This window comes from Muntiacus reevesi, chromosome 11 (genome assembly GCF_963930625.1).
Source record: "Muntiacus reevesi chromosome 11, mMunRee1.1, whole genome shotgun sequence".
Lineage (NCBI taxonomy): Eukaryota > Metazoa > Chordata > Mammalia > Artiodactyla > Cervidae > Muntiacus > Muntiacus reevesi.
The window spans coordinates 11,332,774-11,358,111 of NC_089259.1; the positions used below are offsets into that span (position 1 = coordinate 11,332,774).

The 25,338-nt window shown below is 38.9% G+C and overlaps 1 protein-coding gene across 7 annotated transcripts in view; it reads left to right on the forward strand.

Annotated features, from left to right (window-relative positions):
- Positions 1 to 25,338, forward strand: part of AKAP11 (A-kinase anchoring protein 11) — a 48,251-nt gene that overhangs the window by 8,600 nt on the left and 14,313 nt on the right. For 6 of the 7 annotated variants that reach the window (XM_065901598.1, XM_065901604.1, XM_065901599.1 and 3 more), the window contains 6 exons: positions 2,380 to 2,489; positions 8,172 to 8,288; positions 11,443 to 11,490; positions 12,981 to 13,115; positions 17,919 to 18,183; positions 19,204 to 23,701. In XM_065901598.1, coding sequence (XP_065757670.1) covers positions 2,430 to 2,489; positions 8,172 to 8,288; positions 11,443 to 11,490; positions 12,981 to 13,115; positions 17,919 to 18,183; positions 19,204 to 23,701 — 5,123 coding nt within the window. In that variant the 5' untranslated portion in view covers positions 2,380 to 2,429. Of the gene's footprint in view, positions 1 to 7; positions 97 to 2,379; positions 2,490 to 8,171; positions 8,289 to 11,442; positions 11,491 to 12,980; positions 13,116 to 17,918; positions 18,184 to 19,203; positions 23,702 to 25,338 lie in introns of those variants that run through there. The other variant, XM_065901601.1, reaches the window with a different exon arrangement.

A 25,338-nucleotide genomic window follows, 5' to 3' on the forward strand; every position in this document is an offset into this window, starting at 1 on the left:
TCTGTGCACTCTAGAGAGGAGGGTAAGCACCTGTGTGCTAGAGTTTGAAGATCTGGATTTGCGTCTCAGCCCTCAACTGCTCACTGTGTGGGCCTGGTGAGTGGTTAACTTTCTTCGCCTGTTTTTCTCACTGTAGAACTGGATTCTGCTGGTCCTAAGGATTGAATGATATGTGCAAGGAAATCTTTTAGCACAGCTGTTGGTTTTGTTTTAAGCTCTCCTTAGAACCCTGGCTGCTCCAGAGACATTCTTTCCTTTGATTAATTCCCAGAAGTGGAGTGGCTGTGTCAGAGTGTAGGGGGGTTTTCAGGGTTTTGACATGCATTACAAAATTTCCCTCCAGAAAGGTGGTGCCAGTTTACTCAGGAGCTGAGTTAAACTTTCACTGTTGTGGCATCCTTGTGTTGGCCTCTAATATTTTATATGTTTTATGTGAAGTTTGAGGCAAGTCCACTTGTCTCTGAGGGCTTTTGGTAGCTGTAGAGAACTTGGGGCGGGAGACGTGGGGGAAGGGAGAGTGTCTTGGACTGGGACGAAGAAAAGGATTATTTCTTTGCTTTGGTTACATAAACCTTTATATTTATACCTTGTTTTGAGAATTTTGGTCCTCTTAATCATTTTGGTCTGTAAGTAAATATTTTAGTTCTTCTTTTACCTATGTTTTATAGTTTTTAAAGTGCCTCTTATAAATTTCTATTTGATTCTTACAATAAACTTGTCCAGTAAGTAAGATAGTATACATTGAGGTTAATATACATCATATACACCCAGATATATACATAGAGGAAATAGATCCAGAGATAATGCAGTTTGCCTAGAGCTAATGAGAGTCACAAGGCAGGTACAAATGCTATTTTTCTGCATCCAGTGTATCGCTCTTTATCTTGTGCTATCTGGACATTCCTTGTCTTTCTGACAACTCTGCTTCAATTCCAGTCATTAATCACGTTTTATTGTTAAAGAGATCAGAGTAGAATAGAAGTTTATTTTAGTTCAGAATAGAAATTCTTTGTCTAAAAAAATTAAATTCTGGGACTTCCCTGGCAGTCTGGTGGTTAAGACTGCGCTACTACTGCAGAAGGCATAGGTTTTATCCCTATTTGGGAAGCTGATATCCTCCCCAAAAGTGTGGCCCCCCCCCCCAAGAAATAAAAAATAAAAAATATAATTCTTTGTGAAAAATTAGAATCAGGGAATCCCTAAAGTGAGGTGCATGTGTGTGCAGGCACTGAAACTTCAGTTTTATCTTTGTAGCGAAAGAATATAAAATTAGAACTCCACTATAATTTAGATTTTCTTTCTTTTTTTTTTTGCAGTTCTGTGGGGGACTAGTTTGAAGTTTGGTTTTGTGTATAAGTCTGTTCATAGTATAAATTAATATCAACCAAATGTCTTGAAAACCTCAACTAGGTAATTCTTGATAAGACCAATTTGATTGAAACTGATTAGGCATGTCTTCAATCTCTATTCAGATTTTTTTTAGTATTAAGGATTTAGAATTCAGTTCTCACTCCTGCCCTTTATAGTAATAAAGCATTTTCCTTGTAAGGCTCTGACGCAGAAGTGCTGTATGTGCCTCGTTCTATACCTGTATCCATAGTGTCTGGTGCTCATAAATTTTGAATGAAGGGACAAGTTACGGTGGTCAAATGTGGATATTCAGTGGTTAATACCCAAGTTGATTTAAGCTCTCAAAGGTGTTTCATTAAAGCATTGATAAAAAGTGACATAGCTCTAGCATTTTCTACCAAGAAGGGTATGTGTGTGTGTGTTTTAAATACTATGGTATTAATGATTTGAATTGGATGTTTTTGAATTCTTGACATTGGTATGCTCTTAAGATTCCTGTAGAAGGGATTTGTTTTTATCTGATTTTATTTGATATGTACAGATTTCATATTTTCATTTGTATATTATTAAACCTTTCTCCCCAAGAAATAAGAATGTCTAAAGCATTTACAGTTGCTGTAGGAATAGAGTCACTTTTAGGAGACAAGAAGGTTGAGGCTTTTTCTGTGAAATTTTATGTTTTAGGTTTTTTGAAAGTTTTTGAAATATTTCTTATTAAGGCTTTCAGATATTACTTGTAATTAAAAAGGACTAAGACTGACTAGATATGGGTAATTTTGAATATATAATGATTTTGAACCTAAAAATAACATTTTGTAATAATTTGATCTCATTAAGGTGCCAGTGTTCATAGTTTTCATGAATATTCAAATATTCATGTTAGACTGTTGAATACATTTTTATGTCTGAGAATTTTTGTTTATTTTCATTTTTCTAAGTGACTGAATTTGAAGAAGTTATTTTAGGACAAAATGCTTGCCTGAATTACTCTGATCAATAAATTAGTTTCTTTTACTATTTTTTCTTTAGGTCTTTAGTGGATTAACTCTTCATTGACTACATACAACAGCAGTATAGTTATGGCGACCTTCCAGTCTTTCAGGAACAATCACATGAAAACTAGAGCATCTGTCAGAAAAGTAAGTTCACTATATTAGATTCCTTTTAGTGATAGTTTTAATAAAAATGTTGATCCTTTATCTGAAGTCAAAGTCTTTTTAAGCAGCTGTGTTATGATATTACTGTTTTTACACTTGATCTTAGCCAAAAGGCCAAGAAGGAATTGATATTACTGTTTTTAAATGAATCTTAATTATTGAAATCAATAATGATAAAATGCAGAGATTGGGATGTATGAAAATAGTGATATGAAATCATGGAGACAATAAACGTTATTTCCCAAAGATCAAAATCTCTCCCTATTTCTTCTCAGTAGTTTTCTTTCCTCTTATTCACAATATAAGCATCAGGTATGACTTTTCTTACATAGCTTTAGCTTTACCTCAAAATATTACTGTTCACTGATTCACTCAGCAGATAGAAACTTGAGGGCTGCTAGTATGCCTTGCCCTAGGCTAGGTAGCAGGTGGAAAATAAAGAGCGGGCAAATGAAATGTGATTCCTGATGCTTTTGGGTTCCTAGTTTGAGGAAGAACCCTCTCTCTTTTCCTCTCTTGTGATGATTTTGTTACCCTTTCATTCTTGACAGTTTTCTTGACTGACACTGTGGGGGTGTCACTTGACGAAAGGGAGAATGAACACTGGGGGATGGTTAGCATTCTTTGTCAGCCCTTTTTTTAGCTTCATCTCCTGCATTATGTGACGCTGTTGACAAGTCCTTGCTTGATCAATGTTCTTTGACGGCATGCATTGCAGCTTTCTCTCTCTCCTCTCTTGTGGTGGCTCTTGTCTCCTCTGCCGATCTTCTTTCCAGCTTCTCGTTGCTAGTGTTCTTAAAAGCTGCGAGGCCTGCCTTTTCATTTAGCTAGTCATTTCTTCAGAGATCTAAGAAATGTTTGGGTTTGACTGCTAACTGGAATAGAGTGGTTGTCGAAAAAGGTGCCTGCAGAGTTGGAAAGCAGAAAGTAAACTTATTTATTTTATATTTTTTTATTGGAAGATAATTGCTTTATAATATTGTGCTAGTTTCTGTAGTAATTATGTTTTTAAGTAATATGTCCCTTGTGTTTTCAGGGACCTTTAAACTTAGTAGGTCCCCTTTTTAATTTGAAAAAAGAGACCTGGGTTCGCTCCTTGGGTCAGGAAGATCCCCTGGAGAAGGAAATAGCAACCCACTCCAGTACTCTTGCCTGGAAAATTCCATGGATGGAGGAGCCTGATGAGCTACAGTCCATGGGGTCGCAAAGAGTTGGACACGACTGAGCGACTTCACTTCACAGTAAAAACTATTTTCTCTGTGTTTTTACTTTTTGTAAATTATAGGTATATTACAGTTTTTTCAGATTAGCCATTGAATCCATAACTTTAAATTAGTAATTGTACTGATTGCTTTAAATTAATATTAGAACTAAGAAATACACATATACAGAAAATAAAATAGTGAGCTAGAAACCATGTACTCCAGGCATTGTACTACCTACCTATTTAATTTGAATTCACCAGTGTATTCAGCCACAGCTGAAACTTCATGCTGTTAATTTAATAGTTATTAGCCCATTGTTTATATTAGACACATGATAAAGTTCTGGTTTGAATTCTCTTGAATATTGGGACACCCTTTTAGATAGTAGTATATGAATTTGTTCATTCATTCAATATTCAAAAGAATACTACGTGTACTCTTTGTATGTATGTGTGTTTTGCATGCATAGTACAACTTTTGACATCTTTATTTCAAAAGATGTGTGTGTGTGTGTATATATATCTATATATCTATATATCTATCTGACAAAAACTTCCCTGTTTGCTAATGTGGAAATTGAAAGGTATACTCAGATTTTCTAGATTTTCACTTTACTTTACATTAAAGATAAAGAGATACTTTGAATATTTATTGGGAATCAAGGACTGTGAGAACCAGAAAGAACTGCACTTTCTATTCCATTAATTTTTTCTAACATTTTATTATGTAAATTTCAAGCATATGGAGAAACTATAGTACACCCACATGTAAACCTACATACCAACCACCCCATTCAGCAGTTAATATTTTTGTTTTATTTCTGTGTGTGTATTTAATTTTTGGTAGAACCATTTGAAAATTAATGGTCTTTATTTTTTTTTAAGCTATAATTGATTTACAGTATGGTATTAATTTGAGGTGTAGAGCTCCAGATTCTTTTCCATTATAGGTTATCACAAGATGTTGAATATAATTCCCTGTGCTATACAGTAAATCCTTGTAAAAGTTAACATTCTTGATGTCTCTTCACTCCAAACATGATCACATTCAAGAAAATTAAATATAATCCCCTTGTACCTAATACCCAGCCATACTCAAATTTCCTTTATTACTCTGAAAATGTCTTTTTAGGCCCTCATCCGCCCCACTCCCATTTGGGTTCGGTGTAGGCGCCTATTGCATTTGATGGTTATGACTTATATTTTTGAGGAGTGGTTCTAAAAGAGTTTCTCCTCTTTTTGTTTTTAAATTCAAGACTGACTTGTTGAATGGGCCAGGCCAGTTTCTTGTACAGTGTTCCACATTCTGCATTTGTCTGGTTGTTTTCTCACAGTGCTGTTTAACTTATTCTTCTCCCCTCTCTATATATTTCATATAAACTAGAAGTTAGGTGTAAAGGCTTAACTTAGATTCAAGTTAAAAATTTTTAGGCAGGATACTAAAGGGTAGTGAGAAGACAAAATTGCAGGTTTTCCTAATGATTAGTGATGCTAGAATTGATCAGTTGATTAGAGTAGTAACTGTTGTCCATTTTAAAACTGTATATTCTGTTTTTTAGTTAGCAGATATCTATGGGATGATACTTGACAGTGTGCAAGCATCTTGTTCTTTCGACTTTTATCTAATACTTTTTGCATCCCTTGATGGTCCTATCCTGCACCTATTTCCTGAAAGTTGCAAAATGGTGATTACCAATTTTCAGATGAATGATTTGGTGGAATAGTCACCTTAAATGGAAGCAAGTAGTTTTAATTTATTTGTGTTGCTCTGGAAGCATTGATTTTAAAATAACTATGTTTTCTCATCTTTTATGTGTTTGCAATCATTTATTTATTCACTCGTTTATTTAAGTTGTTCAGATTGCCCCAGACTTGGTCCCTATAAGCCCCTTCAGGCAATGCCAAAGTCCTATTGTCTCAGGCTTATAATTCTTTAATTGCTTCCTTGCTTTCTAGTACAAGACTGACCTGTTTCTGCTTTACCTTCCTCAGACCTGGAATGGGCTCTTTCTCCACAGAACCTCTTGATTTAGAAATCAAGATCTGGGTACTAACTGTGACTGTTGTTCTTTTACTTTCATGAGTTTATGTTAATTGCTTATGTTCAGATTTCACATTTCATGTTTTTTCCTTTTTTGAGTTCATGTTCATAATTTAGCCTGAAAATTTCCACTCTTTAGTGAAAGGAGAATCATTTAAAATTTTGAATATTCAAATATTGGGGGGGAAAGCAGTACAATGAACACCACATACACTCTTCACTTAGATTCACCCTGTTAATATTTTACTAAACCCATTCTATCTGTGTGTGTATATATGTACATACACACTTCCCTTTTGAAACCAAATGAGACTAGGCTATGGACATTATTTTACTTTTCGTCTTAATATGTTAGCATGCGTCTCTTAAGAACATCAGCATTATTACCATCCTTCAGAAAATCATTAATTCAGTAGCATGGTCTTAATGTGCAATCCATGCACAAATTTCCCCAGTTGTCTCAGTATCCTTGTGATTTTCCCCTTGCCTCTCAACTAGGAGTCAAGCAAGGTTGACATTCTCTACTTGGGTATTGTATCTTTTTGATCTCCCCACCCCCATCGGCTCCATCTCTGGTCTAGGTTCTTTTCTCATGATGGCAAATCTTTGGAAGAGTTTGACCACTTATCTTGTAGAACATCTCCATGTTCTGAGTTCACTTGTTTTTCCCTGTGGTTAGGTTCAGTAGGAGCACCTCACGGATGATGTCATGGTCATTCTAGTGTGTCAGATCAGAAGGTGCAGCTTGTTAAGGCCAGGCTTGACCAGGTAGTTAGTTACCCTTAACTGCCTTAACTCTCTGATAAACCACCAGTTATCTCCAGCATAAAGACACATAATCCCCTTGTAATTAATGCTGTTAATAAGTAATCTGTAGGGTAATGTGGCAAAACACTGTATCTTGTTCCCTAGTAGCTTTTAATCTGGTGGATTAGGATACATTGATAGTCCTTTCCTGAATCAGTAGTTATATTGGGAGTTACAAATGGAATTTTTAAATTTTGTCATTCTGTTCATATTTGTTAGCCAGCGTTCTAAGGTAAGTAGCACAGTCCTCCAACCCCTACCCTTTTATCTGTCTCTTTTAATGGACTTGTAGTTTCTTTTAAACTCAGCTGTTGTACTCCATTACCATCTGTATTCTTGTGATGCTTAGATTATCCCATATTTGGCCAATTGGAATTCCTTCAAGTGTTCTTCAAGCTTCTGTGTTCTTTTGAGACACTTCATTCCATTGTGTCACAGTAAGATGTTGAGTTGCACTTCATACATTTCTACCTCAGACCTGGAATTCCTTCACTCTGGGAACTTCTAGTTCTTTTAATTGGTGAATGGTATTTAGAAACCAAAATTTGTCTGCTGGGTATGCTCATTGCTCTTAAGAGTCATTGATTCTATGATCTATCAATGGAAAAAATGTAGTACATATGTTTGAAGAGTCCTGAGTTCATATTGAAAGTTCAGATTTAACATTGCTTTTTTTTTTTGTTAATTGCTTTGATTTCATATTTGCATCGCTTCTCTTTGTTGAGTTCATATTGTGTGTGAGGTACTGAAATCTGGGGAAATAGATTGAGTAAATGACAATTACTTCAGTAATTTGGTTTAACAGGTAGGAAAGACATACATACAAAAGCACTAGTTATAATACATTGTGATATAGATGAAATGATCTTAATGTGTAAATACAGTAGGAAGTTTGGTAGAGCTTTATTATGACTGAGGGATGGGAAATCTTCACAGGTCTTGGAATATGTAGGATTTCTACAGGGCAACATTAGAGAATAAGGACATTTTTGCTAGAATTGCAGATCAACAAATCAGAAGGGTAATAGGTGGAGAGAAATTAATGTTCTCTTTATATCCAACTATAATACTCATTTCTTTATGAAATTTTCCTCCTCTGTTTCTTTGTAGTGGTGTCACCCTTTTCTTTCAAACCTGGAATGCCTTCCCTCTTTCATTATATTGCTGCTTTAAGAACCCTTAAAAGCCTTATTTTGGGTTATTACCTCTTTCATTTTTCCATCTCCAACTTTGCTATGAAATTAATCACATTGTTAGCATACCTTACTGTAAGCCCATCCCCATCATCATCTTATAAATTGTTGCTTCTGTTCTGCCAGTGACTTGGAAATCAGGTATGCGATCGGTGTCAGCGCAGGGTGAAAGGAGGAGGACCTGGCTGAGGGCCTCAGGTCTCCAGCAGGTTGAGAGCCTGTGCTGTTGTGTGTTGAGTGTGTGGAGTTCTGCTTCAGCCTTTTGTTCGTTCTTTCTCTCAGTTGAGTTGAGTTCTGTTACATCAAAAGGTGCCCAGTGAATATTCATTGGAAAGTTAGTGACTCTACATTTAATCGATCACCAGGATCTTTTACATTGTCTTAGAATTAAGTAAATTAAGAATATCTTTTGTTTTCAGAGCTTCAATGAAGATGTGTTCCAGTCTGTGAAGTCTTTATTGCAGAGTGATAAGGAACTATGCAGTGTATCAGCTGAGGACTGTTTGAAGCAGGATGAACATGCCAATTTGACTGAGGTTTGACAGATTACTGCTTATACCCTTTCCTAATACAGCACACTGTATTTTCATGTATCTTAGAACTGCGTGGTCTGTTTTTAAATGCCTAAAATCTCTGCACGTTAATTCATGTGTGAGAAGTACCTGTTTTAAGTACCTGCTAATGTGGGGGCACTAGTGGTCAAGAACCTGCCTGCCAGTTCAGGAGACATAAGTGATGCGAGTTCAATCCCTGGGTCAGGAAGATCTCTCTGGAGGAGGGCTCGGCAGCCCACTCCAAAATTCTTGCCTGGAAAATCCCACAGACACAGGAGCCTAGTGGGTACAGTCCATGGGATCGCAGAGAATCCCACACACCTGAAGCAATTTAGCACGCACACACAGCATAGTCATCTTAGTGTATTATAATGCACACATTTAATTCAGTGCACAGACGTTACTGACCACTCATCAGACATACAGCTCTGTATCAGGCGATTTCTACTATGTTCAGTAATTGGGACTTACATGCTGAAATTTTCTACTCTGAAACAAAATATATACTTATTTCTAATACTCATTTATTGGTTGTTTAAATTCAGCGCTTTGATTCAAAATGAAATAGTAGTGATATATTTATTTTGAAGTAAGATATTTGCCGCTTAAGGATGTGATATACTATTTGCTCACCTTTTTCTCTGTTGTGTCAATTTTTCCAATCTTTGTTTGAATTTATTACTGTAAAAAGGGGTAAAGTTTTTTTCTACAATATATAACCATAGTCCATCTATACATTTATTTACCAAAGAAGAGAGACAGGGTTTTGGGGTCATTAAAGCTCAAAACTGATAAATATGTTGATTAAAATTTTTTTTTTTGAAATCAGGGTTCTAATAAAAATATTGATTATTATTTTGGGTATGCTTTTCTTTCATATTCCTTGAGAAACTGTGTCTGAAGTAGTTGCATAGGATGGTGAGCACGGCTTTCAGGCCTGTAGTGGTTTCTGACCCGACCCTCTTCTTTCTGTGTGAGCTCAGTTCTCTGGCTCTTGGCTGTTCTCCTGTTTGTTATCCCTTTTTACTTTATTTTAGTCAAGCCAAGCCACTCTTAATCTCCTCAGCTGTTGCCGAGTGTGACAAGTCTGTGTCCTCTGCCCTCAGCCGGATTCCCAGCCGCCTCGCTCCAGCTCTTTGTGCAGTGCCCCTGTGGGCCCACGCTCCTTAAGCACTGCAAGATGCAGCGCTCTGCTGGCACCTTCAAACCCCGTGCCAGACTGTTTTCTCTCTTGTGTTCAGTAAAAGGAAACTTGAGAGAGTAGAAGGCATTTCTATCTCATGTGAGGGCGTATATATTTCCCAAGTATCTTTGTTGAGGAAAGGAATCTTGTTATTTGAGTGTCTCTGTTATCGAGTGCCTGTGATGTGCTGGGCACTTTCCTCCACGTTCTCTTATTAACCCTCACAACTGTGGGAGACGAGTTGTGTTGCCTAAAGATTTATATGTAAGGATACAGGCTCCTGCAGGTGAATGGCTTACCTGGACACCGGGAAGTTAACTGTAATGTTTCTGTGAAGGCAGTACTCATAATTAATGAGAATAAAGATTCTGCAACAATCTTAAGATTCTGACTTGCTTTTGAGTCATCAGAAAGATGTCAAAAGTATATTGAGTGTTGCTTTGTATTTTAACTATGCTGTTTTCCATTAATTCTTGAGAATTGATTTTCTGTATTGTTGCCACTTATTTCATATTTTTAGTCACAGAACTTACTTGGTAGACAGTTTACTAGTCTAGCTTCAAGCAGCCAGATTTTCTTCTTATGATGTCAAAGACAAGGAAATATAAAATTTTAAAGTAATGCTATTCAGGTTATAAAACTGTACATATTCCATATAGAAAAATAAGAAATACTGAAAGTATATTAAAAAAATGTCATTAATCCTGTAAGTGAGGAAAGAAAAAATCATAGGGGGAAAAAAGTGGAGAAAAATAAGATCACATATAATTCCATCTTTGAAAGTTAATCCCTCCTTATAATTTGGTATATTAACTTCCAGAATTATTTTCCTGGTGTATATTTTTAAAAATAAGATTGAAATTGTGTGTATAGTCCCTATCATTTTTCTATAACTTGTCCTTTTTGCTTAATAATATGACGTTTCCTCAGACCATTAGATTGTCTTTAAAAATTTGATCTCTATAAACTTTTGTAGAGAAATCTCCATGTAAAGGCATTGAAGGAAATAAATGTGATATCACAGAGAGTCAGTCAGGAGGTAACTTGGGAGGTTCCCAGGGGAAGCCTCTCTGAGGAGGTGATGTTTAGGTTGGAACTAGAAGAACGAGAGGAGAAGACAGTGGCACCCCACTTCAGTACTCTTGCCTGAGAAATCCCATGGACGGAGGAGCCTATTGGGCTATATAGTCCATGGGGTCACAAAGAGTCGGACACGACTGAGTGACTTCACTTTCACCTTTCACTTTCATGCATCGGAGAAGGAAATGGCAACCTACTCCAGTGTTCTTGCCTGGAGAATCTCAGGGATGGGGGAGCCTGGTGGGCTGCTGTCTATGGGGTCACTCAAGAGTCGGACACAACTGAAGTGACTTGGCAGCAGCAGCAGCAGAACGAGAAGAAGCTAGACAGGTAAACATCTAAGGAATAGGGGTCCAGGTTGAAGGCACCACTCTGAAGCCCTTAGGCAGGAACAATCAGGCAAGTCCTGGACCCAGAGAGGGGGCCCATGTGTTTGAATGAAGGTGAGGGAAAGTTGAAGCCACCAGCTAAGCTGAAGCCTTGGGACCTGCATTAGGACTGTGCACTGAGAAGCTTGGAAAGGTTTTGGCTGGGAAATGACAGGATGATCCCCAAGGCAGGTGGAAAAGGACAGGGCCGTGTGGTGGGGGGAGTGGCGGCAGAGGCTGTGGAGAGGAGAGTCATGTGCTTGCTTCATGCTTGAGGGCGAGGATGGAACTTTCTGATGAGTGGGTGTGGGAGAGGTTCAGGAACCCTAATTATGGAGCCAGGCCTTTGGTGAAGAACATTTGTGATCATCTTTGAAAGAATTAATTGTCTTGCAGCAGCATTTTAATGCTTTGTGTACTTTGCTTTCTGTTTCTCAGCTCTGTCAACAATCTGATCGAGACGAGACTTAAAACCTTAATGGACCTTTATTCCTTTTTTATCCAGGTCACATTTCTAGGTTTTAATGAAGAAACAGATGCTGCTCGTATACAGGTATGGTCAGTTTATTGAACTGGAAAGGGACATGAGCGATTATTTGAAACAGATTTTGAGAGCATGGAAAATTTGCCTTATTAGCCCAAAGTTACATTAAACTCTTCTGTTATCATTCCTATTTAAAGGTAAAAGATGACATTTTGAGGTCAACTTTGAGCGTGTCCTCGACATTTTTGCTTAGTGTTTCCACTGAGTGTTTCTGTTATGGAAAGCAGTTTTAGGTTGGGGGACCGCAAAAGTCATTTATCTGAGAAGGTTGCAAACCACAGGCTAACTTCTTCTGCATCTGTCATAATGTAGAATGGAAGATTTATTTTTTATTTTGATGATTTTTATAATCTAATTTCAGCAGTCATATTCTTATGCTTTTAATTGAGAAAAGAGTTAAATTTGTTAAAGTAAGAGGAAATTTCTAAAAAATAATGAATCAGTGTAAAAATTTTAGCCTGTTTGATTTAGGCAGGTGTTTATAGGGGGACTGACGGTTGAGATTAGGATCAGTAGAGGAAAGCTGCACACTTACGTGAAGAGGAGTTGAAGCTCGGGTAGATGTGATAGTGTACTGCTTCTTAAAATTTGTGCTTGTCGTGCTTCCTTTTGTGTCAGTAAAGCATCTTTTAGTAGAAGCAGCAGCACTAGCACTGCATTGTTTGTAAAGATAATGCGTGTCTGGTGATAAGAAAAGAAACCTTTGCTGTGTGTCTTGATTGTGCCCTTGCCTAAAGGAAAAAGTTTAGACAGAGGGCACAAGAGAAGATACAGTTGCGAGAATGTAAGGCTGAAAAGACTTATCCAAAGTTATTTCTTTCATACTCTACTTCCTCTTTAAGAATGACTGATAAAACCATGTTTACGAAGGAAAGTAGTGTATGAATGGTCAGAGATGGTAATAATTCTTGCACTGGGCAAAACAGTTATATGAAAGGGGCAAATGGAAAGAAAAACAAGCATTTTCTTTTTCTTTACATCTTCATAAAATTTTCACTAAAGAGAGGAAAGGCAGAAAAATAGACGTGGATTATACAAATATGTAACTTAACCGCCAAAGAAGTGTAAATAAAAGCAAGAATCCCATTTGAGAAATTTCATGGTTAAACTTGAGGACTCCAGGTTTGACATTTGCTGCTGATAACTATTAAATGCCTTGTTGTTGTTGATGTGTGAGGTACCATGTAAAATCCTGTTACAGCTTGGTATCATTATGTTTAAAATGCTACAAAAATTGTCAATTTTAAAATGTTTTAGTACATTTTATTTTTGAGTTTCTAAACAATCGATGGTGGTCAGTAAACTGCAAGTGTTAGCTATTATGAACTGGAAAGTTTACTAACTAGTAGACCTTAGCGTGCTGCAGTCCACGGGGCTGTGCAGGGTCCAACGTGATTGAGCAACTGAACAGCAATAACAAATAGACCATACGATTTTAGTTCAGGGCCACAATATAGGGGACTTAAAGTGTTATTTATTGTGTTGTTGCTTTACATTAGGATTTGGCTGCAGTTTCTTTGGAACTCCCAGATCTTCTGAATTCACTGCACTTCTGCAGTCTAAATGAAAATGAAATTATTTGTATGAAGGATATAAATAAATCATCAGACATAAACCATGATCCTCTAAACCAGGTAACTTTTACATATTATTTCTAATTAGTTTTTGTTGGCACAGTTTATAAATAACTTTTAATTTAGCACTGTTGTAGTTCACTCGCTCAGTCCTGTCTGAATCTTTGCAGATGTCAGACTTTGCATGTCTGACTCCTCTGTCCTCCATGATCTCCTGGAGTTTGCTCATATTCATGTCCATTGAGTTGGTGATGCTGTCTAACTATCTAGTCCTCTGCCTCCCGCTTCTCCTTTTGCCTTAAGTCTTTCCCAGCATCAGGGTCTTTTCCAGTGAGTCAGCTCTTTACATCACGTGGCCAGAGTATTAGAGCTTCAGCTTAAGCATCAGTCCTTCAGTGAATATTCAGGATTGATTTCCTTTAGGACTGACTGGTTTGATCTCCTTGCTGTCTGAGAGACTCTCAAGAGTCTTCTCCAGCACCAAGTTAGAAAGCATCAGTTCTTCCATGCTCAGCTTTCTTTATGATCCAACTCTCACACCTGTATATGACCACTGGAAAAACCATAGCCTTGACTAGATGGACCTTTGTTAGTAAAGTACTATCTCTGCTTTGTAATATGCTGTTTAGGTTGGTCACTGCTTTCCTTCCAAGGAGTAAGCGTCTTTTAATTTAATGCCTGCAGTCACTGTCTGCAGTGATTTTGGACCCAAGAAAATAAAATCTGTCACTGCTTTCACCTTTTCCCTTTCTATTTGCCATCAAGTGATGGGACCAGATGCCATGAGTTTTTTTCATTGTTGAGTTTTAAGCCAGCTTTTTCACTCTCTACTTTGACCATCTTTTGGGTTGGCCAGATGGCGATAGTGGTAAAGAACCCACCTGTCAATGCAGGAGATAAGAGACTCTGGTTCAGTCCCAGATGGGAAGCTCCTGTGGAGGAGGGCATGGCAGTCCACTCCAGTGCTCTTGCCTGGAGAATCCCATGGACAGAGGAGCCTGCCGGGCTACAGTCCAGAGTTGCAAAGAAGTTGGACACAACTGAGAGACTTAGCACCCACGCAGGAGACTCTTTTCTTTAGTTGCTCTCCACTTTCTGCCATTAGAGTGGTATCATCTGCATATCGAGGTGGTTGATATTTCTCCCAACAGTCTTAATCCCAGCTTCTGGTTCATCCAGCCTGGAATTTGGTATAATGTGCTATGCGTATAAGTTAAATAAGCAGGGTGTCAATATGCAGCCTTGACATATTCCTTTCACAGTTTTGCACCAATCACTTATTCCTTGTCTGATTTGCTGCTTCTTGACCTGCATACAGGTTTCTCAGGAGACAAGTAAGGTAGTCTGGTACTCCCATCTCTTTAAGAGTTTTGCACATTTTGTTGTGATCCACACAGTCAAAGGCTTTAGCGTAGTCAGTGAAGCATTAGATGGTTTTCTGGAATTTCCTTGGGTTTCTCCATGATCTAACGAATGTTGGTAATTTGATCTCATGTTCCTCTGCCTTTTCTAAATCCAGCTTGTACATCTGGAAATTCTCAGTTCATGTGTTGCTGAGGCTTAGCTTGAAGGATTTTGAGCATAACCTTACTAGCATGTGAAATGAGTGCAATTATCTGGTGTTTGAACATTCTTTGGCATTGCCTGTCTTTGGAATTGGAATGAAAACTGACCTTTTCCAGTCTTAGGGCCACTGCTGCCTTTTCCAAATTTGCTGGCATGTTGAGTATAGCACTTCCATAGCATCATCTTTCAGATTTGAAATAGTTCAGCTGGAATTCCATCACCTCTACCAGTTTTATTTGTAGAAATGCTACCTAAGGCCCACTTGACTTCACACTCCAGGATGTCTGACTCCTGGTGAGTGATCACACCATTGTGGTTATTTGGGTCATTAAGATATTTTTTGTACAGTTCTTCTGTGTATTCTTGCCACCTCTTCTTAATATCTTCTGCTGCTTTTAGGTCCATACCATTTCTGTCCTTTTTTGTGCCCTTCCTTGAAATGTTTGCATAGTATCTTCAGTTTTCTTGAAGAGATCTTTAGTCTTTTCTGGTTCTGTTGTTCTCCTCTATTTCTTTGCATTGTTAATTTAAGGCCTTCTTATCTCTCCTTGCTATTCTCTGGAACTCTGCTTTCAATTGGGTGTGTATCTCCCTTTCTTCTTTGCTTTCTGCTTCTCTTCCTTGCTGAGCTATTTGTAAAGCCTCCTCAGACAACTGTGCCTTCTTGCCTTTCTTTTTCTTTGGGATGGTTTTTGTTACTGCCTCCTGTACAGTGTTAAAAACCTCCTTCTGTAGTTCTTGAGGCACTTTCTCTATCAGATCTAATCCCTTGAATCTGTTGATCACCTCTACTGTTTAATCATAAGGGATTTGATTTAGGTCATACGTGAATGGTCTAGTGGTTTTCCCTACTTTCTTCAATTTAAGCCTGAAGTTTTCAATAAGGAGCTGATGATTTGAGCCACAGTCAGCTCCATGTTTTGCTTTTGCTGACTATAGAGCTTCTCTATCTTTGGCTGCAGAGAACATAAACAATCTGATTTCAGTATTGACCATTTGGTGATGTCCATCTGTAGAGTTGTCTCTTGGGTTGTTAGAAAAGGGTGCTTGCTGTGACCAGCATGTTCTCTTGACAGAGCTCCGTTAGCCTTTGCCCTGCTCCATTTTGCACTCCCAAGACCAAACTTGCCTGTTACTCTACTCTGGGTATCTCTTGACTTCCTACTTTTGTATTCCAGTCCCCTATGATGAAAAGGACATCTTTTTTTTTGGTGATAGTTCTAGAAGGTCTTATAGGTCTTCATAGAACCAGTAAACTTCAGTTTCTTTGGCAGTAATGGTTGGGGCATAGACTTGGATTACTGTGATGTTGAATGGTTTGCCTTAGAAGCGAACCGAAGTCATTCGGTCATCTTTGAGGTTGCACCCAGTTACTGCATTTCGAACTCTTTTGTTGACTATGATGGTTACTCCTTTTCTTCTAAGGAATTCTTTCCCATAGTAGTAGATACAATGGTCATCTGAATTAAATTCGCTAATTCCTTTCTCTTTTAGTTCACTGATTCCTAAGACGTTGATGTTCAATCTTGCCATCTCCTGTTTGACCACATCCAATTTACATTGATTCATGCACCTACCAGGTTCCTATGCAGTATTATTCTTTATATATCTGACTTCACTTTCATCACTAGACACATCCAAAACTGAACATGTTTCTGCTTTGGCCCCTGGTCTTCATTCTTTCTGGAACTATTTGTAACTGCCCTCTCCTGTACCCCAGTAACATATTGGACACCTTCTGACCTGGGCAAGCTCATCTTCTGGTGACATAACTTTTTCCTTTTTTATGGTGTTGCTGGGTTCTCCAGGAAGATTATTGGAGTGGGTTGCCATTTCCTCCTCCAGTGGACCACATTTTGTCAGAACTTTCAACTATGACCCGTCTGTCTTGGGTAGGCCAGTATGGCATGGGTCATAGCTTTATTGAGTTACATAAGCCTCATTGCTACAACAAGGCTGCAATCCATGAAGAGGTTAATTTAGAGTATTAAACTTTAAAATGCTTGGGTGAAGCTTCTTTTTGTTTAATACCATCTCAAGGAAATATAATCCATAAGAAATCTAACTTATGAATCTTTGAGATCAGTGAAGGGTAAAATAATTTTGGTCATAGCTTTAAATTAGATTTTCCATGTGTGAAACTCCATAAGTGATATGTAAGACATATTAATTTTTTCCTGAAAATTGATTATTTGTGGATTTCTTGAATTTTTACCTGTGTGTAAATCATATAAAATTTTCCCTCTTCTTTCCAACTCCAAATTTATGTAAATACTGAGCTGTATCTTTTAAAGAATATACTTTAACTCATTTTCTGGTTTAAAAAATTTCATGTTAAATCAATACCTGAAGATGTGTTCCTTATTTATAAGCAAAAATGTCACCATTTCAGTGAGGTCATTAGTTTCATAACATTGAACATTTAGTTCTTTACTAAGTGTTAATTTATTGATAATGCATCAAACAAAAATGCATTGCATATTTTCCCTCTTAAAAATTGAATCAGTAGGTTTAAATTTACATTACTTATTCCTTCAAGTATTGTAGACTACTGTGTTTTTTATGAGATTTACAGATAAGAGTAGAACTGTTCTCATTTCCTTAATTAGATTCTTCATTTATGTTTACTTTGTTTTATTTACTAGAAGAGGTAATCAGCTATTTTATCTCATTTCTAGTCTTTGAACAAGTCATTTGTCAACATTTGTCTTTTAAAAAATAATATGTACGGGAAAATTCTGTTGACTTTTTATTTTTAATCAAAGCTATAAACCTTCGAAATTGAAATGCTAGGGGAATTTAGGAGAAAGGAAGGGACAGTTCTTTTATGATAGACGAGAATGTGTTATCATGCTGAAAGCTACAGGAAAATGGGATACAGGAAGACTAAGACTTGGTTCCTGTCCTCAAGCAGTTAATATAGTTGGTGAACCCCGTGAATGATTAAGAAAAAGCACAGGGCCGTATAGTGATACAGGAAAGCATGATTGCTACAGAAATGGATGGCAAGTTCTTCTGACATTTAAGGAGACGTAATGGGTAGAATTTGAGTACATGGATAAGAGAAAGGTAGCAGAAAAAGAGATTGGAAAGTGAGACGTGTTGTGGAGAAAGAATGAAGAAAGTAATTAAACATTACAAAGTCAGGCAGCCTTTTAGGAGGCATGTGTTTCTTTTTTTTTTCCTTTTGTAAAAATGGTATTGTGTTATTTCTGGGCTTCATTTCCAGGTAATATGTCTTGTAAGTATAGTATATTTTGAAATTAAAATTGTTATAATCTTTTTATCTTTTCCCAGAGTCAACATCCTGGAATGCTTTGTGTCATGAGAGTGTCACCTACATTACCAAGACTTAAAATTGATTTTATCTTTAGTCTCCTAAGTAAATACGCTACTGGCATAAGATACACCCTGGACACATATTTGCATCACAAGCACCAACTCGAGGCCACCAATGAAGACGATGATGATACTAACCAGTCTGTGTCTTCCATCGAAGATGACTTTGTCACTGCTTTTGAGCAGTTAGAGGAGGAAGAGACTTCGAAACCATATAATGATGGTTTGTTCTTCACTAGATTTTTTTTCTTTAAATAGATAATTAAGGTTTAAAGTTCAGTTTTAAAAGTTTTAAGACAGATTGTTCAGTTGAAATTTATTTAGAAATTTGATCAAATTTAAGCATTGATACCTTTTTTTTCTGATTGAGGAATTAACTTTCTTGTGTCCTTTAAGGTCATTGTTACCTGGTTTTTAGTTTTGCTCTTTCTTTTATTAGGTTGTACTGTTCAGACACTGTTTCCCTTATTAGTTTAACTGTTTGGAAAATGCCTAAGTTCAGACTTGAGTTAGCTGGCAGGGTCACCTAAATATTAGTGTTTCTAATATGCGACAGCTTGCTAGATATTCCATAGACCAGGTATTCCTAGATGTGGGGTAGAATGAGAATATTTTAGTAATGGGTAAACTCCAGTACTTTGGCCACCTGATGCGAAGAGCTGACTGTTTGGAGAAGACCCTGATGCTGGGAAAGGTTGAGGGCAGGAGGAGAAGGGGACGACAGAGGATGAGATGGTTGGATGGCATCACCTTCAATGGACATGGGTTTGGGTGGACTCCGGGAGTTGGTGATGGACAGGGAGGGTGGGAGGCCTGGCATGCTGTGGTTCATGGGGTCGCAAAGAGTTGGACACGACTGAGCAACTGAACTGAATACTTGCTCTTAAATATAGCTTGAGATGAATCTGTTAATTCAGTGGCCCCCAACCTTTTTGGCACCAGGGACTGGTTTCATGAAAGACAGTTTTTCCATGGAACTGGGGCAGGAAGGGGGTGGTTTTGGGATGATTCAAGTGCATTACATTTATTGTACACATTATTTCTAGTATTACTACATCAGCTCCACCTCAGATCATCAGGCATTACATCCTGGAGGTTGGGGATCCCTGTGTTAAAACAGAATAGTATAGAAGATACTTAAAATACAAATGAGTATTTCATGCTTCAAGTCTACTTATTCCCATTGATTTAAATCAATTAAAAAATTCTTTTCAAGAATAATCATTTTATTCTTTTCCTCTAGGATTAAACATAATTGCACTAAGGAGCCAGTGTGATGCTGCTTCACAGACTGTTTCAGGTCGCCGTTTGGATACCCATGGTTTCAGGGTTCTGGTTGGCTCTGAGCAGCAGAAGTCATTGGCTAAACCTTCAACTTCTTTAATAAACATTCTGGAACATAAAAAACTGCCTCCAGTGAGAACTTCAGTCACAACATCAGTCTCTGAGCCGTGGGTCCAGAGGAGTTTCTATAGGTCCTTTGCTGCTTCAGAGAAAGGTAGTGATGCCCAGAAACCACTGTTCTCCTCTTCTCCTGCCTACTCGTCTGAATCGGAGTGCTCAAGTCCAAGTCCTGTTATTTTCTTGGATGAAGAAGGTTATCAAAAAAGTTTGAAAGCAAAACTTGAGTTACCTAAAATTCCTGTGACAAAAGATGATATTGAAGATTCAGACTCAGAAGTGAGTGAGTTTTTCGATAGTTTCGATCAGTTTGATGAACTAGAACAAACTTTAGAGACTGCTTGTCCGTTTCTGAAAGATCTTGCTGTAGGGAAACCATCACAAAAGAAAGGGCACAAACATGAAAAATTGTGCTCTGTAACCACTACTATGAATCCTCAAAAATTCAAGTTTGATCGGCCAGCTCTCCCAGCTAACATTAGGAAGCCAACTCCTCGTAAACCAGAATCCCCTTACAGTAACCTGTGTGATGCCCCCGATTCTCCCCGCCCCGTGAAGGCCTCAGGGGAAGACAGTGGTTTGTTTAGCCCTATTCGATCCTCTGCTTTCAGTCCTCTTGGGGGCTGTACTCCAGCTGAATGCTTTTGCCAAACAGATATTGGTGGAGATAGGATTCATGAAAATCCTGATTCTCTTTTTTACACCTATGAAGATTATGCAAATAGCCTTTCCTCTGAAGTTCTGGGCTCAGTTCTTCATAGCCAACATACTGATGCAACATCCAACACTAATAGTATTAAAAAGGGAGAAAATAAAATGGTAGCTCTTCAGCATGGAAGCCTTGATCAAAAAAGTAAATCTAAAAATAAACCCTTAATGATTGATAGCATTCAGAAGTTTGCAGCAGATCTCGTGGAAAAAAGTTTTGGCAGTGCATTTAAAGACTTACAGAAAGGGGTCTCTTCGTGTACCAATGCCTTGTGCCAGTTAGCCATCAAATTGACGTCATCCGTTTTTCAAATGGCGTTTAACGAACTGAGAAGGCAACGTGCTTTTTCGCTGAAAGAACGAGCCATTAGTGGACTGGCTAGTTTTTTGGTGAGTGAGGCATTCTCAAATGCTTTAAAAGATCTGCAGTATGTAAAGAAACAGATCTTCACTAACACCGTCACTAGATTTGCTGCAGATCTCGCTGAAGAGCTTGTTTTTGAAGGCATCATGGAAGTGTGTCAGTTCTCCTATCCTCCAGCACCTGCCTCTCTTCAGGATCGGTCATTTCACTATGAAGACAGAGTGGTGAAGTCCTATGCAAGAGATCTGTCTGAATCTGTAATACAGGAAGCATTCATTGAGCTGTCTCAAGTTGATGTTACCTTCACCACAAAGGCAGCAGTTAGTGTTTCCCCAGAAAACATAAAGGATGTGAGCACAGAAGATATCGTGTCAGTGACACAGACTTCTGTGTGTTCCCCTCCTCCTGACAGTCAGACAGGTATGGTGACAAAACCAGCGCAGGAGTATAGAAAGGAATACACAGTGCAGCAGGCCTTGTTCTGTACTTCAGGAATTGTCACTTCAATACCAGTGCCCTTGGCAGGAAGTGCCCTTCTCCCATACCGCATTTCTTCTAATACGTATCAGACAAAGTCTCATCCATCGTGTGATGATAGTCATTTGAATGGTGGTCCAACCCCGGCGGGTGTTGCCACAAAAAACAAAGAAGAGGAGCTAGCTTGTCTCAGGAATATTTGTTTACCTTCAGACCACAACCCTGGTAGCCAGAGTGAGGTGAAACCAACTAGTGATGTTGTTGAAACAGAAAGCTCTTCAAAGTTAACAAATGATCCTGTGATTATTAGCGATTTTTCTGCCGCAGTGGTGCATAAAATAGTAAATGAAACTATAGATTCAGTGACGTCTTCCAAAGTTGCAAAAACAGAAGAACACACAGATTGTTTAACTCAAACAGGGAAGGGAAAAATCCCTTCTTTCTACTGGGATCAAGTGGCACTTCCACAGTGTGAGGCTAGCAAGAAGGACATGTTTGCTGAACGGTTATCTAAATCTATTATCAAACATTCCATAGATGAAAGCAAGTCAGTGATCCTAAATGTAGATAAAAATGTCCTCCTCAAGGAAGACTCGCCTGTTCCTGGAGACGAGTCACAGTTGATCTTGGAAGAGTTCCCCAAGTTTCTTGAAGCTCAAGATCATTTAACTCACTGTTCACTTTCAGAAGGAAAGGATTGTGTTCCAGAAGGTAAAGGTTCTGTGGTTCCTGGATTTTCTTTGGAGACACTACCACCTTGTCCAGCGGTGGCAGGCCAGAAACCCAATCTGAAGGAAATTGCTAAGGACAAATCTGTGAAAAAGCAGAATTTGCATAATTCAGCCCTTGAGCCCTTGACTTTGGGGCAGGAAAACTCTTTTCCCCATTCACATACTTTCTCATCCACAGTGCTCACCTGTGCAGATGGTTTGCACATGGAAGATAAACAGAAAATGAGAGATGGGAACATAATACCTGACACCCCTCCATCAACTCCTCTGGTTCCATCCCAGGCTCCTTCTGAGTGGGATATCAAGAAGTTAACCAAAAAACTTAAGGGGGAGTTAGCAAAAGAGTTTGCACCGGCCACACCACCGTCCACACCTCACAACTCGTCTGTAAGCAGTTTGTCTGAAAATGAACAAAATGCAATAGAAAAAGAAGAGTTCATGTTGAAGCTCATGCGGTCTCTCTCAGAAGAAGTTGAAAGTAGTGAAGGCGAAGAGTTGCCAGAGGTGGACGTGAAGTCGGAGCCAGCGGGGAAGAAAGTTCAGTTTGCAGATGCATTAGCGACACACATCGTTTCCCTTGCAACTGAAATGGCGGCTTCCCATTTGGATAATAAGGTGATTCAAGAAGCCAGGGTGAAAAGCCCTTCCTTAAATGTGGAGAGTCAGAGAAGCCTATCTCCCGCTTTTTTAAATTGCTCAGATGAAAGCTTACAAGCATTATGCAGTTTTGCAGGTGATATGGCAGCAGAAGTCATTACGGAAGCTGAAAAAATAGCAAAAATTAGGAGCTCTATGTTTTTCAGGAGGAAGAGGAACAGTTGTGTTGATGGTGATCAAGATTATAGATCAGAAGAGAAGTTGGATGTAGAGGCTGTAGCACACCCAGGAGGAATAGATCCGTTTATTCTTCCTTTACCACCAAGTTCTTGTCTGTCAGGTCTAACATACAAGTATCCCAGCTGTGAAAGTGTGACAGATGAGTATGCAGGTCACATTATCCAAGTACTCAAACAGGAAGGTGGCAGTGGTGAGTTAGTAATGGACCAGTACGCCAACAGACTTGCCTATCGGTCTGTCAAGTCAGGCTTACAAGAAGCGGCTAAAGCAGCCAGAGTGAAGTGCGGCTCCAAGATACTCCCTGTGCGAAGCTCACAGGTGAAAACCGATGATGAACTGTTACTGGTTTTAAATAAAGAACACCAGCAAGAAGCAGATAAAAAAAGACAAAGTAGAAGTGGTGGAAGTTACCTTCATAAAAACCAGACGTGTGAACGGACACGGGATATGTGCAGAAATGAGTGCTCGGAACTACATAGTTTTTCAACCTCTCTTGCTCACAGCATCACAAGAGATGTTACAAAAGAGCTGATGGCATCGACAGGTGGCTTGCCAAAATCCTTAACAGATTCTTGTCTTTATGGAAAAAACGCATGTGACGAAGATACCGAGATTCACGTTGGGCCAGAGTTTCCCAAGTCTCTCCAGCCTTCTTCACAGAATCACAGATTTTCTCAGAGTACAGGCAGCTTGAGTGGGTGTGGCTATGGAGAGACTGTCGTTCAAGCTATAGAGCAGTATGCTAACAAAGTCGTGGGCGACACTTTAGAGCTGGGTTTAGGATCTGCCATCTTCCACGTGTCTGAAGCCGCAAAAGCTGTCGATAGGAACACAGAAAAGCTGCCACCTCTGGTGGGTCAGGCTTGCCGATACTGTGGCCGTAAAGAGCTCCATGACTGCACTGGAAATTCGTCTCCTCGCTTTCCCAGGCTGGATCTGCTTGCTGGTAGTAAGGCAGTTTCTAATTCACAACTTAGCAACTTCTGTCAGAAATCTAGGATTTTTCATCTCGATGTCCCTCAGATTCACGTTGCTCTCGATAAGAAGACAGTGCTTGCTGAGAAGATAGTTGCTGAAGCGATTGAAAAGGCAGAGAGAGAGCTGAGCAGTACCAGCCAGGCAGCTGACAGTGGGATCGGACAGGAAGGCGTCAGCTTTGCTGAAAGCCTCAGCACAGAGATACTAACGTCAGCAGTGGTCAGTGCTGGACAGGCCATCAGCAGGTAAGCTTCTGATTTCTTTTGGGTTTTGCAATAAAGAGTTACCTTGATTATTTATGTCTTAGAAAGATGTTCAGAAAGATGTGATTCTTTTTAATCTTAAATGAACAAAAAGAAATACTCCCTATTGTATTTGCATATCATTTATATCCTACCTGTTACTTTTCATAGACACTGTCTCATTATCCCCCAGCAGCCCTTTGGGGGAAGGAAGGTATGAGCCATTTCCTCAATTGGAAGGTGAGGCTTAGAGGGGATGGTCACCTTGCCCAAGTTGACACAGCTGTAGAGTAGGTAAGGTTGACTCAAGGAAACAGCTGGAGAAGTTCATACAGCCAATACGGAGTATCACCATATTAATGTACCACTCTGAGATGATGTTTTTATTTCTGTTCACAAAGTAGTTTTCTTACAAAGAGCATAATTGAACGTGCCAGGCTTCTCTGTCCGTGGGATTTCCCGGGCAAGAATACTGAAGTGGGTTGCCATTTCCTTCTCCAGAGAGTCTTACCCACCCAGGGTTCTGTGTTGCAGGTGGATTCTTGGCCAGTTGAGCCAGCAGGGAAGCCCCGTGAAGAAAGCAGACGTTCTCTAAATAGCTCACTCCTGCCACCACTCCTTGATAAGCCGCTGTCCAAGGGACAGTCCTCTGTGATAGTCCTCCAGTGTTGTGTGTTTCAGAGACTGTGCCTTGTGCTCAGTGATCATAACAGCTTAGTTAACATTTTCACTTTTAACCTTCTCTCTCCCTGGGAAAACATCAGGGCTGACTTGTGTTATTAGTTTGTAGGATTATTTTTGTTAGTCTCATGGAAAGAAAATTTCTTGAGAAGGAATTTTATTGAGCCACATGGTAACCCAGGATATTTTAGTAGCTTTTGTCAATGCTGTGACAAGCACTGCCTCTTTTCTTGGCCATCTTAAGATAGGGAGATGCAGGGAGCTAGTGCTGGAGGAGGCAGTGGGTAGCAGCAGGCGGGGGTGGGCGTGCAGTTTTGAAGAGGTAGCCGGAAGCAGCTCTGACAAAGTGACATTTGAGCAGTGAGACAAAGGTGGAGAGACAATGAACTAAGTGGGAGTCAGGGAAATGGGGTTCCCAACCAAGGTTAGTGGGACTGCGTGTTGGGGAAACAGCAGAGAGGCTTGTGTGGCTAAGGCGGGTGAGCCAGAGAGAGCGGGAGCCCAGTGGAGGGCATGAGAGGTTATAATACCAGATGCATGTTAAAAGGGTTTGGACTCTTATTTTGATTGATGAGAAGCTGCTGGAAGGTTTTGATCAGAAGACTAACACTTCCCCTCTTCATGTTTGAAAATATGGGGCAAGATTGGGGTATGGGGTTAAAAGACACAAACTACTATGTGTAAAATAAGCAACAAGGATAAATTGTATAGCATTGGGAAATAAATATAAGCCATTATTTTGTAGTAACTTTAAATGGAATATAATCCTCAAACATACTGAATCTCTGTGTTGTACTCCTGAAACTAATAAAATAATGTAAATCAACTGTACTTCAACAAAAAGTTAAAACATCACTTTAAACTGTTAGTCAAGAATAAAATGTAGAAGGGGCATACACTGTAATTGAGCAGCAAATGGAATTTCTTGTGAAGATAGAATAAAACTATGATGTAATGTT